At 44.6% G+C, this 16,191-nt stretch overlaps 1 protein-coding gene across 6 annotated transcripts in view; it reads left to right on the plus strand.

Annotated features, from left to right (window-relative positions):
* Positions 1-7,062: 7,062 nt before the first annotated feature.
* LOC129843505 (LHFPL tetraspan subfamily member 3 protein-like) overlaps positions 7,063-16,191 on the plus strand; it is a 63,847-nt gene continuing 54,718 nt past the window's right edge. For 3 of the 6 annotated variants that reach the window (XR_008757864.1, XM_055912258.1, XM_055912260.1), the window contains exon 1: positions 7,063-8,900. Coding sequence is in view for 5 of the 6 variants with exons in the window: in XM_055912258.1 (XP_055768233.1) it covers positions 8,468-8,900 (433 nt within the window). In the remaining variant the exon portion in view is untranslated. The remainder of the gene's footprint in view (positions 8,901-16,191) is intronic. The other 3 variants (XM_055912259.1, XM_055912262.1, XM_055912261.1) reach the window with 3 other exon arrangements.

Here is a 16,191-nt window from a genome sequence, read left to right on the forward strand (position 1 = left end):
GCAGCGTACTGCATTGCTGCCTGCCATAAGTTGAGGGACAGTGTCTGACAGACCAATCAACCTGCACATGTCCTCTATTGTATGCTTATTGTTATTGTTCAATGTGTTGGTTATTTTGACCCTTGGTTAGTGTTGTTACTGTTGTCCCGTTGACCATTTTGATTCTTATTATCTTCATATTGTAAATATCCAAAGTAAGCTTTGGCAATATGTACATTGTTACATATAAAGCAAAAGTGAACACCAATAAAGCAAAGTGAATTGAATTGAATTGAGAGGGAGAGAGGGAGAGACAGGAGACAGACAGACAGACAGACAGACAGACAGACAGACAGACAGACAGACAGACAGACAGACAGACAGACAGACAGACAGAGACAGACACTGAAGAGAGAGAGAGGGTAGACAGAGAAACCCCAATGCTGTACAGGCTGTACTATCTTTCACCATCACAATCACTCACAATATGTGCTGGGGAGCACTGTGCAGATCATCACCATTTTGTTTTAGTACGTAGGTTGCGTTATTATTGTCATAATTATTGCCCTGGAGGCAGAACAGAGTGATTGAGGTTTAAAATCAGATAGTGGAGTTAGTGACCAGAAATGCCTCCAGAACAAGATTCAACCACTAAGCTTTAGTATTGTCAGCTCTGGGCTCTTTCTCTGAACACGTTAGTGGTTTATGGTTCGGGAAACAGACGCCGCTGTGAATGTGAAAATTCCATACTCGCAGAAACATCACTGTTGTTGTTGAGGGTGAACATCTTCACACCTGTATCCCCCAGGTGGATGGCCCCCTGGTAAAAGATAACTTTAAATAAATTAGGTAACAGATTCTGCTTTATGGTCTGACATCAACATAACTAATTGGTAATTTGGGGTCTAATATGGTTTTTTAAACTACCTACCACATAGAGAGGTATGGATGGTAAATTATAGATTTTTATTTATTTTTTTACATACATTTTAACCGATGTCATTACCTTCAATCAAAATGGGGCCAGTGCCTTTGGCGTAGGCTAGCGAATTGTCGCCACCATTTGGTTCAGTTTGGTATAGCATGCCCTTCCAACAAGGACAAGGTTTCCCAAACTCGGAAACCCATAACTAGGACTTAAGGCCTGTCCTAGTGACTTAAGGCCTGTCCTAGTTACTTAAGGCCTGTCCTAGTTACTTAAGGCCTGTCCTAGTTACTTAAGGCCTGTCCTAGTTACTTAAGGCCTATCCTAGTTACTTAAGGCCTGTCCTAGTTACTTAAGGCCTGTCCTAGTTACTTAAGGCCTGTCCTAGTTACATCAAAAACACACAAAATGACACAGAAATGTTAAGACCGATGACAGATTATCATGACTAAGATAGGCCTACTTACTCCGTTAGTCCATTTCGAAGTTCCCCTTTCATCATCAATGTAAGACCTAAGCAAAAAGACATCGAACACAACATGCCTAATTAGCCAAATCTCACCTGGCATGAGGCAAGTCAATAACAGCAGAAAAGAGGCCTCACAGGTAGCCAAAGATGTAATATCTCACAATATACAGTACCAGTCAAAAGTTTGGATACACCTACTCATTCAAGGTTTTTATTATATTTTACTATTTTCTACATTGTAGAATAATAGTGAAGCCATAAACACCATGAAATGACACATATGGAATCATGTAGTAACCAAAAAAGTGTTAAACTAATCAAAATATGTTCTATATTTGAGATTCTTCAAAGTAGCCACCCTTTGCCTTGATGACAGCTTTGCACACTCTTGGCATTCTCTCAACCAGATTCACATGTTTTTCCAACAGTCGTGAAGGACTTCCCACATATGCTGAGCAGTGCCTACTCCTACTATTTTGAAGTCGATAACCTTCCGTCCCTGCTCTGGATGGAGTGGGGCATCTCCATCTGGCGCTGGGAGTAACAGTCTCAATCCTGCCTCTACGAATCCTGTGAAACGTGGGAGTGGGCAGATTTCCTTGTCCTTCTCACCAGCCGGGATTTTGGGCAGCTCCATGGTAAGAAATGTGACCGTTCCTGGTACAAAAGCAATGTCCTATCCCGGAGCTTGAGTAAATGACATTACAAGCTGCTCCCGAATGTACTACGTCAGGACGTGGAAATCGATTCTATCATAGTCCATGTGGGGTTTAATGACGTTATGAAGGGCAGCTCTGAACAGTTGGATTTTGTTGAGTAGATATGTGGTAGTGGTGGAGTAGGGGCCTGAGGGCTCACAGGTGTGAAATAATGTACATGATATCAACAGAGAATGTATTGTAATGTTTTTAAAATTGTATAACTGCCTTAATTTTGCACGACCCCAGAAAGAGTAGCTGCTGCCTTGGCAGGAACTAATGGGGATCTTATAATAAATACAAATACAAATAGCCTCACAAGGCAGTAGTGGGAATTTATGGAACTCACTAGGTAGTAGTAGGCCTTTATGGAACTCACTAGGCAGTAGTGGGAATTTATGGAACTCACTAGGTAGTAGTAGGCCTTTATGGAACTCACTAGGCAGTAGTGGGAATTTATGGAACTCACTAGGTAGTAGTAGGCCTTTATGGAACTCACTAGGCATTAGTGGGACTTTATGGAACTCACTAGGCAGTAGTGGGACTTTATGGAACTCACTAGGTAGTAGTAGGCCTTTATGGAATTCACTAGGTAGTAGTGGGCTTTATGGAACTCATTAGGCAGCAGTGGGCCTTTATGGAACTCACTAGGTAGTAGTGGGCCTGTACGGAACTCACTAGGCATTAGAGGGCCTTTATGGATCTCACTAAGCAGCAGTGGGCCTTTATGGAACTCACTAGGTAGTAGTGGGCCTGTATGGTTCTCAAATTAGGGGGACTCCACATTAGCCTCTACAGAGTACATCACACTGTAACATGTTATCATGAGTAGGCCTAGGCTAGACTGTGGTATTGTGGTTCTCCCTCTCGTTTGGACTCTAGATATTTTGTGAACTGGCCATAATAATGGTCCAATGCAACAATGTGAAAAGTATCAGTTAATTCCAGCGGCTGGCATAAGTGTCATTTTTTTAATCTCTTGCTACACTACATGATCAAAAGTATGTGGATACCTGCTCATCGAACATCTCACTCAAAAAATCATGGAAATTCATATGGAGTTGTTCCCCCCTTTGCTGCTATAACAGCCTCCACTCTTCTGGGAAGGCTTTCCACTAGATGTTGGAACATTGCTGCGGGGACTTGCTTCTATTCAGCCACAAGAGCATTAGTGAGGTCGGGCACTGATGTTCAGCGATTAGGCCTGGGTCGCAGTCGGTGTTCAAATTCATCCCATAGGTGTTTTGATGGGGTTGAGGTCGGGGCTCTGTGCAGGCCAGTCAAGTTCTTCCACACTGATCTCACCATTTCTGTATGGACCTCGATTTCTGCACTGGGCCTTGTCATGCTGAAACAGGAAAGGGTCTTCCCCAAACTGTTGCCACAAAGTTGGAAGCACAGAATCATCTAGAATGTAATTGTGTGCTGTAGTGTTAAGATTTCCTTTCACTGGAACTAAGGGGCCTAACCTGAACCATGAAAAACAGTCCCAGACCATTATTCCTTCTCCACCAAACTTTACGGTTAGCACTGTAGTGTTCTCCTGCCATCGACCAAACTCAGATGAATCCGTTGGACTGCCAGATGGTGAAGCGTGATTCATCACTCCAGACAACACATTACCACTGCTCCGGAGTCCAATGTTTACACCACTCCAGCCGACGCTTGGCATTGCATATGGTGATCACAGGCTTGTGTGTGGCTGCTCAGCCATGGAAACCCATTTCATGAAGCTCCCAAAGAACAGTTATTGTGCTGACGTTGCTTCCAGAGGCAGTTTGAAACTCGATAGTGAGTGTTGGAACCCGAGGACAGACAATGTTTACGCGTTACGCGCTTCAGCACTCAACGGTTGTGTGGCCTACCACTTCACGGCTGAGCCGTTGTTGCTCCGAGACGTTTCCACTTCACAATAACAGCACTTACAGTTGAGTACAGTTGAGTAAGTAGCTCTAGCAGAGCAGAAATTTGACTAACTGACTTGATGGAAAGGTGGCATCCTATGACGGTGCCACATTGAAAGTCACTGAGCTCTTCAATAAAGCCGAATTCACTCATTTGAAGGGGTGTCCACATACTTTAGTAAATACAGTGTATTTTTCAATTGGAACCGTTAGAATGGGAAAAACGAGTCACGTAACTGACTTCGAGCTTGGTATGATCATCGGTGCCAGGGGAGCCGGTTCCAGTATCTCATAAACGGCCGGCCTCCTGGGCTTTTCACGACACTACAGTTTCTAGGATTTTACCAAGAATGGTGCAACAAACTAAAAACATCCAGTCAAGAGAAAGTCCTGAGGGCTTAGACAGCTCGTTATTGAGAGGTCAAAGGATAATGGAAAGAACCATGCATGCTAATAAGCCACAAACGGACCAATAACAGCGCAGTAGAACCGTGGTGTGCAGAACGACATCTCGGGAACGCACAACTCACCGGTCCTCGTCAGGGATTGGCTGTTGCAGCAGACGACCACACCGGGTTCCACTCCTATCAGCTAGAGAGAGCGGCTGTGTGTACGCGATCACCAACACCGGACATTTGAGGATTTTTTTATTTTTTTTATTTTTTTTTTAACAGGGAAAACAGACTGAGACCTGGATCTCTTTTACGGCTGTGCCCTGTGTAAACATGTTGACATGTACAGTTTTAGACATACAGACAAGAACATTTCAATTGAATTGAATTGAAAAAACATTGCCTGGTCCAAAGAATCCCGGGTTCCAAATCCTGATGTCAGAATCAGGATTTGGTGTAAGCAGCATGAGTCCATGGCCCCATCCTGCCTGGTGTCAACGGTACAGCCTGGTGGTGGTGATATCATGGTATGGGGAATGTTTCCCTAGCACACGTTAGGTCCCTTGATAACAATTGAGCAACGTTTGAATGCCTCACCTTGTAGAATCCATGCCCTGAAGAATTCAGGCTGTTCTGGAGACAAAGGCGGGGTCCAACCCGGTACTATATGGGTGTTCCTAATAAACTGTTGTTTTCCTCCATTCTACCCAGATGTTAAAAATGAAGCTTATATATTACCGTATTAGGTAGGCTCTACGTTACACCCTCAGATCTACAAGATTCAGGTATTCATTTGGAAATTGTGTCTCCATACAACCAGTCTTCCCATCACACTCTTTCACAGAACTACAACCACACTTCCCATCACACTCACAGAACTACAACCACACTTCCCATCACACTCTTTTCACAGAACTACAACCACACTTCCCATCACACTCACAGAACTACAACCACACTTCCCATCACACTCACAGAACTACAACCACACTTCCCATCACACTCACAGAACTACAATGAGACTTTCCATCACACTCACAGAACTACAACCAGACTTCCTTCACACTCACAGAACTACAACCAGTATGGCTGCCGTTAAGCACCGTGGACAGCATACACATCAGTATGGTCACCTTCCCCTGCTCAGATGTTGCATGCATCAACCAATGTTTGCGTGCCACGTCATCGACTGAGCAGTCGGGCACCAGATTGTTATGTGGTTAGCTAAAACGTTATTTTTTTTTAAAATACATTTTCCAGGCCTTGTAAGATCTGGCATGCGTCAGCAACACCTGGGCAGAGGGCGTTCGTTTGGCACCATGGACAGCACACACCTACAGTGTATTCGGAAAGTATTCAGACCCCTTCCCTTTTTACACATTCTGTTACATTACAGTCTTATTCTAAAATCGATTAAATAAAAAACATCTACAGACAATACGAAGCTGATGCTAATCTACAGCTAATGACGAAGCAAAAAACAGGTTTTTAGAAAAAAACAGAAATACCTTATTTACATAAGTATTCAGACCCTTTGCTATGAGACTTAAAATTGAGTTCAGGTTCACCCTGTTTCAAAGGATCAACCTTGAGATGTTTCTACAACTTGATTGGAGTCCACGTGGGGTCAATTCAATTGATTGGATATGATTTAGCAAGGAACACACCTGTCTATATAAGGTCCCACAGAGCAAAAACCAAGCCATGAGGTCGAAGGAGTTGTCAGTAGTGCTCTGAGACAGGATTGTGTCGAGGCACAGATCTGGGGAAGGGTAGCAAAAGGTTTCTGCAGCATTGAAAGTCCCCAAGAACACAGTGGCCTCCATCATTCTTAAATGGAATAAGTTTGGAACCACCAAAACTCTTCCTAAAGCTGGCCAAACTGATCAATTGGGGGAGAAGGGCCTTGGTCAGGGAGGTGTTAAAGTACAGACAGCCCAAAAAAACGACTTAAGTAGTACTTTAAAGTATTTTTTACTTAAGTACTTTAAACCACTGCCGAATACACTGTACATGGCTCTTTATTCAGTACCACGGATAGCGGCAATCCTGTGCCTTAAAAAACAGCATTAAACACCCAAATCCACCAAATACTGTGTATAAACACAATACCACAGCAGCAGTTCTATATTAGCTACTCTCGTTCCGTGGTTTTTGTCCCAAATGGCACCTTATTCTCTATATATAGTGCACTACGTTTGATCAGTTCCCTACCGGCCCCAGGTCAAAAGTAGTGCACTATGTAGGTAATAATGTACCATTTGGGACACATTAGTGATCCAGCTAAACCCTGGGTGATGAGTCATAATGGTGATGATGTAACAGGGGCTAGTTTGTCAGAACCCTGTTTAATCCAGATTGAAATTATCCTCTTCCTGTGTGGTGGATGCCCCCCCCCCCCCTCTAAAAGCCCCCCCCCCCGAAAGATTTTACAGTGACAATCACTGACCCAAATCTATATGTTACCACATCACTATGTGCAAACCCAATATGGGTTTGTGTGGGCTACTGCACAAACGATAGAGTATTGTCTCTGTTGTGTTCATACATGATGCAATGTAGGTATGTTTGTTACATTTGAAGGTACTTTATTTTTGAAGATTAAAGTTGCAGTCATCTAAACACAATATGGCCACACAGGTGAATAAGTAGCTCCAGTAATAATGGACAATGATGTCTGTTTCATTCTGGTAAACTGGTATGTGGGAAGGTGCCTGTTTCCTCGTGCACCAGCATACTGGAATGTCCTTCTTCATCTTATCTGACATCCTCCTGTGAGGCGTTCAGTCCTGCACGACAGGTAGTCTACCATCTTTAACTCAGTCATAGGAAGACCGAGTGACCGGGAGAGGCGCGAGGCGTGCACTAACGGGACCACTGAATCTGAGAGGCCATTTTCGCCCTGACCGAGCCGCGTGAGCATTTGAAAATTGTTTTTGCGATTATTGTACAGCCTCCATTTCGACGCGCAAACTGTCAAGCGCAGATCATGTGATTGCGAGGATGTGGGCTTGTCTTGTCGTCCGGATCTGTCCGTAACCCTACAAACGGTACCAAAGCCAGAACGCGAGGTTGGGATTGATGCAGCAGTGGTTGGATAGGTAGTCACGGATGTAGGGCTAGTCGTCTCTTTGAAATATATTGCTTGGATCGAATGTAACAGGCTATATTTAAACACCTCATGGGGCAGACAGATGCAATGTTGTTATAGGTTGAGAGAACTGAACATCGTCGCTTCATCTGGTGCGGTTATTGAATCGTGTCTCTCCTCTTTTCACTCCTCCTCTTCTCCTCTCCTTTCTTTCAGCATCACTGAGAGAGGCTACTGATGCTGCCGTAGCTCGTGAAAATATTCTCAGTAACAAAGTACCGGGACAGGGCTGTGTGTAATTTATCCCGGGCTAGATGCTGTGAATTATCTCGCAGGATTGTGATTTGGGTTTACGGGAGGGAAGGCATCATAGACATTGTGTTTCGTTTGCTCCGGGTTGATTCTGTCGCTGTCGTCTACATTGCTTAGGAAATTGGAGGCATAGCCTATTGCCGCTGCTGTTCTGTAAGCCAAAAAAAAATCGATTTAAATTTGATAATTGGTGAAATGTCATGTGTAATATCCGAATGACAATCTGATATTTGCTGTCTTTTTCAAGGAGGTATTCCGGGGACATACGCAAGTGACACGTGCCACGAGCGATGTGTCTGACAGACGGGCATTCGTAGCCTACGAGAGAGGTGGGAGGGAATTATTTCTCACGTACACTAGTTCAGGAGTCGCCAAGTTCTCAGAGTTATAACATAGGAGCGAGCTTGCAGATAAACGTTTTGACACTCCGGTTTATGCACCAGCCTCGGGATGCGACGTCATGAGTTGCTGTCCAGATGTTGCCTTTGATGTGATTCATTCAATCTAGGCTAGGCCTACTGTTGGGTGCTTTTTACAGCAGAAATAACTACTGACTCCTGCATTTCTCAACTAATTAATTAGTCAGTCGTCCCCCCCCCCCCCCCTCCCCTCCCCGTTGCTTGACTACCTAATTTAATAAGCATATCTAGGCTACTTCATAATACCCGGACTGGGATACAACACAAACTGTGCTACAATGATACCCGGATCGGCCACGTCGATGCTCCCATCCATGTCGTCGGATGACATTAAACTATACCAGCATAACTACGTCCGTAACTCCCGTGCCATCGGACTCCTGTGGGCCATCTTCACCATCCTGTTCGCCATCTTGAACGTGGTGATCTTCAGCCAGCCCTATTGGATCGGAGACGGCGTGGACACCCCTCGGGCGGGCTACTTCGGCCTTTTCCACTTCTGCACCGGCGACGGAATCCAGAGAGAGCTCGACTGCACAGGGACCTTCACAGAGTTCGCGCAGATCCCATCCACCGCGTTCAAGGCCGCGTCGTTCTTCGTCGGGATGTCGATGATGTTGGTGATGGCTTGCATCGCTTCCTTCACTCTCTTCTTCCTGTTCTCCACCACCACCGTCTATAAGATCTGCGGCTGGATGCAGGGGGCCTCGGGTAAGTGATGACTGCCACTAGGACCTAGGCAGCTTGTTTTGAGTAATGTCTTGGAAGTAGGCCTAAACCCCCCCCCCCCCCCCCCCCTGCATGGTTGGTGTATAGCCTTTTAGGTTAACTGTAGGACTACAAATGAACGGAGTATGATGTATTACTTCTTATCTGGCCAGGTTAAGTGATCAAGATTTAATACATATATTGTCATGTTTCTTATTTGAGTTTTATTAGGGATCCCCATTAGCTGCTGCAAAAGTGTGCTGAAAGTCTGTTGTCTATTAGTTTACTGTAAAATAGCATTGTATCTGGTCAAACCAATTTCTTCCCAGAAGTATACTAAGGGTTGGTAACAGGCTGATTGGTCAGCTATTTGAGACAGTAAAGGGGAATTTACTATTCTTAGGTAGCGGAATGACTTTAGCTCCCCTCCAGGCCTGAGGGAACACACTTTCTATAAGGCTTAAATTGAAGATATGGCGAACAGGAGTGGCAATATAGTCCGCTATTATCCTCAGTAATTTTCCATCCAAGTTGTCAGACCCAGGTGGCTTGTCATTGTTGATAGACAACAATAATTTTTTTCACCTCTTCCACACTCACTTTACATAATTCAAAATTACAACACTTGTAGTTCATCATTTGATCAGATATACTTAGATGTGTAGTGTCAATAATACGTTAATTTTAGGGATCCTGAGTGGAACAACGGTCTAAGACACTGCATCGCAGAGCAAGAGGCGTCACTGCAGACCCCGGTTCGATCCCGGGCTGTATCGCAACCGGCCCGTGATCGGTAGTCCCATAGGGCGGAGGGTTTGTCCTGGGTAGGCCGTCGTTGTAAATAAGATGTATTTCTTAACTGACTTACCTAGTTAGATAAAGAAATCTAATAAAAAATAGCGTCAGTGTTTGTTGCTGGCATGTCATGCCTAAGTTTGCCGAAATCATTAAAGTAGTTGGCCATATCAGAGGGTTTTGTAATGAATGAGCCATCTGATTCAATGAATGAATCGAGCTGAGTTCGCCTTTTTGCCCAACATTTCATTGAAGGCGCTTTCATCATTCTTTATGTCATTGATTTTTGTTTCATAGTGTAGTTACGTCTTCTTTTTATTCAGTTTAGTCACGATTTCTCAATTTGCAGTACGTTTTGCCAATCGGTTGTGCAGCCAGACTTATTTGCCATTCCTTTTGCCTCATCCCTCTCAGCCATACAATTTCTCAATTCCTCATCAATCCACAGGGATTAAAAAAAAAAATCCCTGAAAGCCAGTCAATATTTAAATCACCCAGAAAATATACTTCTCTGTTGATATCACATACATTATCAAGCATGTCACACATATTATCCAGATACTGACTGTTAGCACTTGGTGATCTAAAGCAGTTTCCCACCAAAATGGGCTTTAGGTGAGGCAGATGCACCTGTAGCCATATTACTTCAACAGTATTTAACATGAGATCCTCTCTAATCTTTACAGGAATGTGGTTCTAAATATAAACAGCAACACCTCCACCTCTGGCATTTCGGTAGATGTTATAACCATGTATTGCTACCACTGTATCATCAAAGGTGTTATCTGAGTAGAGTTTCAGAGATAGTCAGAATATGAATGTCATCTGTTACAAGCAAGTTATTTAAATCACCCAGAAAATATTCCTACTTTTTTAATATCAGTGTCTTAAATGCATGCTTCAAGTCAAGTGTTTTTTTTTCTCCGTGTTTCCTAGACTACTGCCCCTTGAAAGAAAGTGTTAGGAGTGCCCACTCCTGTCATAATCGCCAACGCTGGTTAGGAGCTGTCTAGGGAAATGCCAGCTGTAAGGAGGCAGACAGGTAGCGCTGAATGGACGGCCATAAATAGCACTTGGCGCTGTCCACGTTGCTGAAATGACAGCTGTGTCACTTACCTCCTGTCAATGGTGTAGAATGCATGGCCGTGCAGTTTGGTGCTGTCCATTGGTGCTGAAATGACAGCTGTGTCACTTACCTCCTGTCCACAGTGCTGAAGCAATATGTATGGGTTGCAATTCTGTTGTCGTGTCAGTTGACGCTGTCCGTGGTGCTGAAATGACAGCAACGAAAGTATGGTATGTAAGCAAGGGGTTGGGAAAGTCGTGTCAGCTGACGCTGTCTGTGGTGCTGAATTGAACTATGGGGGGGGGGGGGGGGGGGGGGTTTGCACCTGTCCTGCAGTCATGTTGTTGTCACAGGTGTGTAAAAGTAGTCCAGAACAAAACAAGAAGATGGCTGAATATAATCGCAGCATTATGAACTAGTAGGAGAGAAGAGATAGCTATAGAGTTCTCTACCTCAGGATCAGCTTTGTCTCTGCCATTTTATTTTTATTTTTTATTTTTAACAGTGCACTTTTTTTCTCAGCTTTGTTCATTACGCAGCTATTTAGCCAGTACAAATTACTAATTCTGATTGGCTCCACAGCGCGAACGCGATTACACAACCCCATGCCAGACTTCCTTACCTTCAATTGAACTCATTACTGGCAGGAGTCACCTGATTGAACATGAATACTAAATGGCTTACAGCCATCGTTACCAGAACAGCCTCAGTACTTCCCACTGACACAACATTAGGCTGTGTTCCAAATGGCAACTTGTTCCCTTTATAGTGCACTACTTTAGACCAGGGGCCCATGGGGCTCTGTATAGGAATTAGGGTGGGATTTGGGACTCACTCTTAGAGATGATTGTACACTATCGACATATCCTTCCTTAGCATTGTAATGCTAATGTGATACATTCTAAAAGTCGATGTTCTAGAACCCTCTATATCCATCTTCTCTTTCAAATCAATCTACACATGTAAACATTGCATCACAGATCGCAGCTGCTTCTATTTGGCCCTGTTCCTTTTCTCTCACTCACTCACTCACTCACTCACTCACTCACTCACTCACTCACTCACTCACTCACTCACTCACTCACTCACTCACTCACTCACTCACTCACTCACACACACACACACACACACACACACACACACACACACACACACACACACACACACACACACACACACACACACACACACACACACACATACACACACACACACGCTGGTGAATGAGAGAACAGGCCTTTTCACCTCCATTACATTTAGATTTAGCTCAAGGTTGGGTTGGGTTTGGTTAGGTTAGATTGGGTTAGATTGGGTTTGGTTGGGTTAGGTTGGGTTAAATTGGGTTGGGTTAGGTCAGGTCAGGTTGGGTTAGATTGGGTTGGGTTAGGTTAGATTAGGTTAGATTAGGGCAGGTTGGTTTGGGTTGGATTAGGTTAGGCTAGGTTAGGTTAGGTTGGGTTAGATTGGGTTAAATTGGGTTTGGTTGGGTTGGGTTAGGTTAGGTTAAATTGGGTTAGGTTGGGTTGGGTTAGGTTAGGTTGGGTTAGATTGGGTTTGGTTAGGTCAGGTCAGGTTGGGTTGGATTGGGTTGGGTTAGGTTAGGTTAGGTTAAATTGGGTTGGGTTAGGTTAGGTTAAATTGGATTAGGTTGGGTTAGATTGGGTTTGGTTAGGTCAGGTCAGGTTGGGTTAGATTGGGTTGGGTTAGGTTAGATTAGGTTAGATTAGGGCAGGTTGGTTTGGGTTGGATTAGGTTAGGCTAGGTTAGGTTAGGTTGGGTAAGATTAGGTCAGGTTTGGTTTGGTTTGGTTAGGTTGGTTTAGGTCAGGTTGGGTTAGATTAGATTAGATTAGGTTAGGTTAGGTTAGGTTAGGTTAGGTTAGGTTGGGTTGGGTTGGGTTAGGTTAGGTCAGGTTGAATTGGGTTAGTTTTGGTCAGGTTTGGTTAGATCAGGTTGGGTTAGGTTGGGTTAGGTTAGGTTGGGTTAGGTTAGGTTAGGTTAGGTCAGGTTGAATTGGGTCAGGTTTGGTTAGATCAGGTTGGGTTAGGTTGGGTTAGGTTAGGTTGGGTTAGATTAGGTCAGGTTGAGTTGGTTAGGTCAGGTTGGGTTAGATTAGGTCAGGTTTGGTTAGATTAGGTCAGGTTAGGTTGGGTTAGGATAGGTTGGGTTAGATTAGGTCAGGTTGAGTTGGTTAGGTCAGGTTAGGTTAGATTAGGTCAGGTTTGGTTGGTTAGGTCAGGTTGGGTTAGATTAGGTCAGGTTTGGTTAGATTAGGTCAGGTTGGTTTAGGTTAGTTCAGGTTGAGTTAGATTGGGTCAGGTTTGGTTAGATTAGGTCAGGTTGGTTTAGGTTAGTTCAGGTTGAGTTAGATTGGGTCAGGTTTGGTTAGATTAGGTCAGGTTGGTTTAGGTTAGTTCAGGTTGAGTTAGATTGGGTCAGGTTTGGTTAGATTAGGTCAGGTTGGTTTAGGTTAGTTCAGGTTGAGTTAGATTGGGTCAGGTTTGGTTAGATTAGGTCAGGTTTGACTACTGTAGTTTGGTGGAAATAATCCATCCATTATTATGTAGAAATGATGTTGAATAATAATTTTTATTTTTTATTTTTATTTTACCGTTATTTTACCAGGTAAGTTGACTGAGAACACGTTCTCATTTGCAGCAACGACCTGGGGAATAGTTACAGGGGAGAGGAGGGGGATAAATGAGCCAATTGTAAACTACATTTCTCAATCTGACTCCATGATTTCATGAATAAATGCAACAGGCCCTGTGTGTCTCTGGAGGATCTAGCAAGAAAGAAATTCATTACATCACCTCTCAGTATGACTATAATGAACATGTCTCTATCTTGCACTGTTATGCAATTATTAAAGAGGCTAGTTACAAATAGCTAATCCTGGCGACCCAACGTTTTAGGATTAATTTATTGAGGCAAGCAGCTCAGGGATGTCAAGCTCGGTACCCAAGCATGTGCTATGTATATAGTGGAATTAACAACAATCAATAGACCTACTATATTACAGGACAAGAGTCAGTCAAATAATTACTCTGTAAAACGAGGAATGCATTTACTCAATTAAACTAATAGAATTTATTAGTCACGAAATAATTGACACTCAAACAATTCCAGTGTACATGACATGCCTGATACATTCCAGAATAACACAGAGTGTATGACTGTTACCAACAGGCTGATTAGGCTGATTTAACGTGGTTACACGTGTCTTCAGAATAATATCTAAGAGAAAACACAGTGTGTGTCTTATACACACAGGAGCTTGGTAGCAAGTTCTCAAAGTATGAGCCAATTCACTGCCTTTTAACCAAATTCAAGCAAATCCCCCCTAATCAACTCAATGTGAATGTTCTGACCAGACAGCAGGAATGTGTTTGGTAACCAGCCAACTCAACACACAGTTTCAATCCAGACTGGTAACCAGCCAACTCAACACACCGTTTCATTCCAGACAGCAGGGATGTGTTTGGTAACCAGCCAACTCAACACACCGTTTCATTCCAGACAGCAGGAATGTGTTTGGTAACCAGCCAACTCAACACACCGTTTCATTCCAGACAGCAGGGATGTGTTTGGTAACCAGCCAACTCAACACACCGTTTCATTCCAGACAGCAGGAATGTGTTTGGTAACCAGCCAACTCAACACACCGTTTCAATCCAGACAGCAGGAATGTGTTTGGTAACCAGCCAACTCAACACACCGTTTCAATCCAGACGGCAGGAATGTGTTTGGTAACCAGTCAACTCAACACAGCGTTTCAATCCAGACAGCAGGAATGTGTCAGCGTATGCGCTACTGGTGGAGAAGTCAGGTGCAGGAGAGCAGAGAGTTGTGAACAGGCGCACACATTATTAAGTCAGAGGGAAATAAAACCGACAGACGCCACTGCGTCAAAACCTCCAGCCAAAGGTAAAAGTGTAATGCGCGAAACAGTCACAAAAATAGAGCAAATGTTGAACAATATAAACATCCATCGTGAATAGCCACGGACTAACGGGGGAAAACCCAGCCTGGCGCGTACACACGAAGCGCGTAACAAAAACAATATCACGCAAAGACATGGAGGGGAACAGAGTAATAAATACATGCAGTGTGATTAGGGAATGAAAACCAGGTGTGCAGGGAACAAGACAAAACAAATGGAAAAATGGAGCGGCGATGGCTAGAAAGCAGGTGACGTCCACCGACGAACGCCTGCGTCATGTTAGCTCCACTAACTCACTGCTAGCCTGGGAGTCTGGGCTGCATCATGTTAGCTCCACTAACTCACTGCTAGCCTGGGAGTCTGGGCTGCATCATGTTAGCTCCACTAACTCACTGCTAGCCTGGGAGTCTGGGCTGCATCATGTTAGCTCCGCTAACTCACTGCTAGCCTGGGAGTCTGGGCTGCATCATGTTAGCTCCACTAACTCACTGCTAGCCTGGGAGTCTGGGCTGCATCATGTTAGCTCCACTAACTCACTGCTAGCCTGGGAGTCTGTGCTGCATCATGTTAGCTCCACTAACTCACTGCTAGCCTGGGAGTCTGGGCTGCATCATGTTAGCTCCACTAACTCACTGCTAGCCTGGGAGTCTGGGCTGCATCATGTTAGCTCCACTAACTCACTGCTAGCCTGGGAGTCTGGGCTGCATCATGTTAGCTCCACTAACTCACTGCTAGCCTGGGAGTCTGGGCTGCATCATGTTAGCTCCACTAACTCACTGCTAGCCTGGGAGTCTGGGCTGCATCATGTTAGCTCCGCTAACTCACTGCTAGCCTGGGAGTCTGGGCTGCATCATGTTAGCTCCACTAACTCACTGCTAGCCTGGGAGTCTGGGCTGCATCATGTTAGCTCCACTAACTCACTGCTAGCCTGTGAGTCTGGGCTGCATCATGTTAGCTCCACTAACTCACTGCTAGCCTGTGAGTCTGGGCTGCATCATGTTAGCTCCACTAACTCACTGCTAGCCTGGGAGTCTGGGCTGCATCATGTTAGCTCCACTAACTCACTGCTAGCCTGGGAGTCTGGGCTGCATCATGTTAGCTCCACTAACTCACTGCTAGCCTGGGAGTCTGGGCTGCATCATGTTAGCTCCACTAACTCACTGCTAGCCTGGGAGTCTGGGCTGCATCATGTTAGCTCCACTAACTCACTGCTAGCCTGGGAGTCTGGGCTGCATCATGTTAGCTCCGCTAACTCACTGCTAGCCTGGGAGTCTGGGCTGCATCATGTTAGCTCCACTAACTCACTGCTAGCCTGGGAGTCTGGGCTGCATCATGTTAGCTCCACTAACTCACTGCTAGCCTGGGAGTCTGGGCTGCATCATGTTAGCTCCACTAACTCACTGCTAGCCTGGGAGTCTGGGCTGCATCATGTTAGCTCCACTAACTCACTGCTAGCCTGGGAGTCTGGGCTGCATCATGTTAGCTCCACT

The sequence above is a fragment of the Salvelinus fontinalis genome, unplaced genomic scaffold (assembly GCF_029448725.1).
Source record: "Salvelinus fontinalis isolate EN_2023a unplaced genomic scaffold, ASM2944872v1 scaffold_0149, whole genome shotgun sequence".
NCBI lineage: Eukaryota > Metazoa > Chordata > Actinopteri > Salmoniformes > Salmonidae > Salvelinus > Salvelinus fontinalis.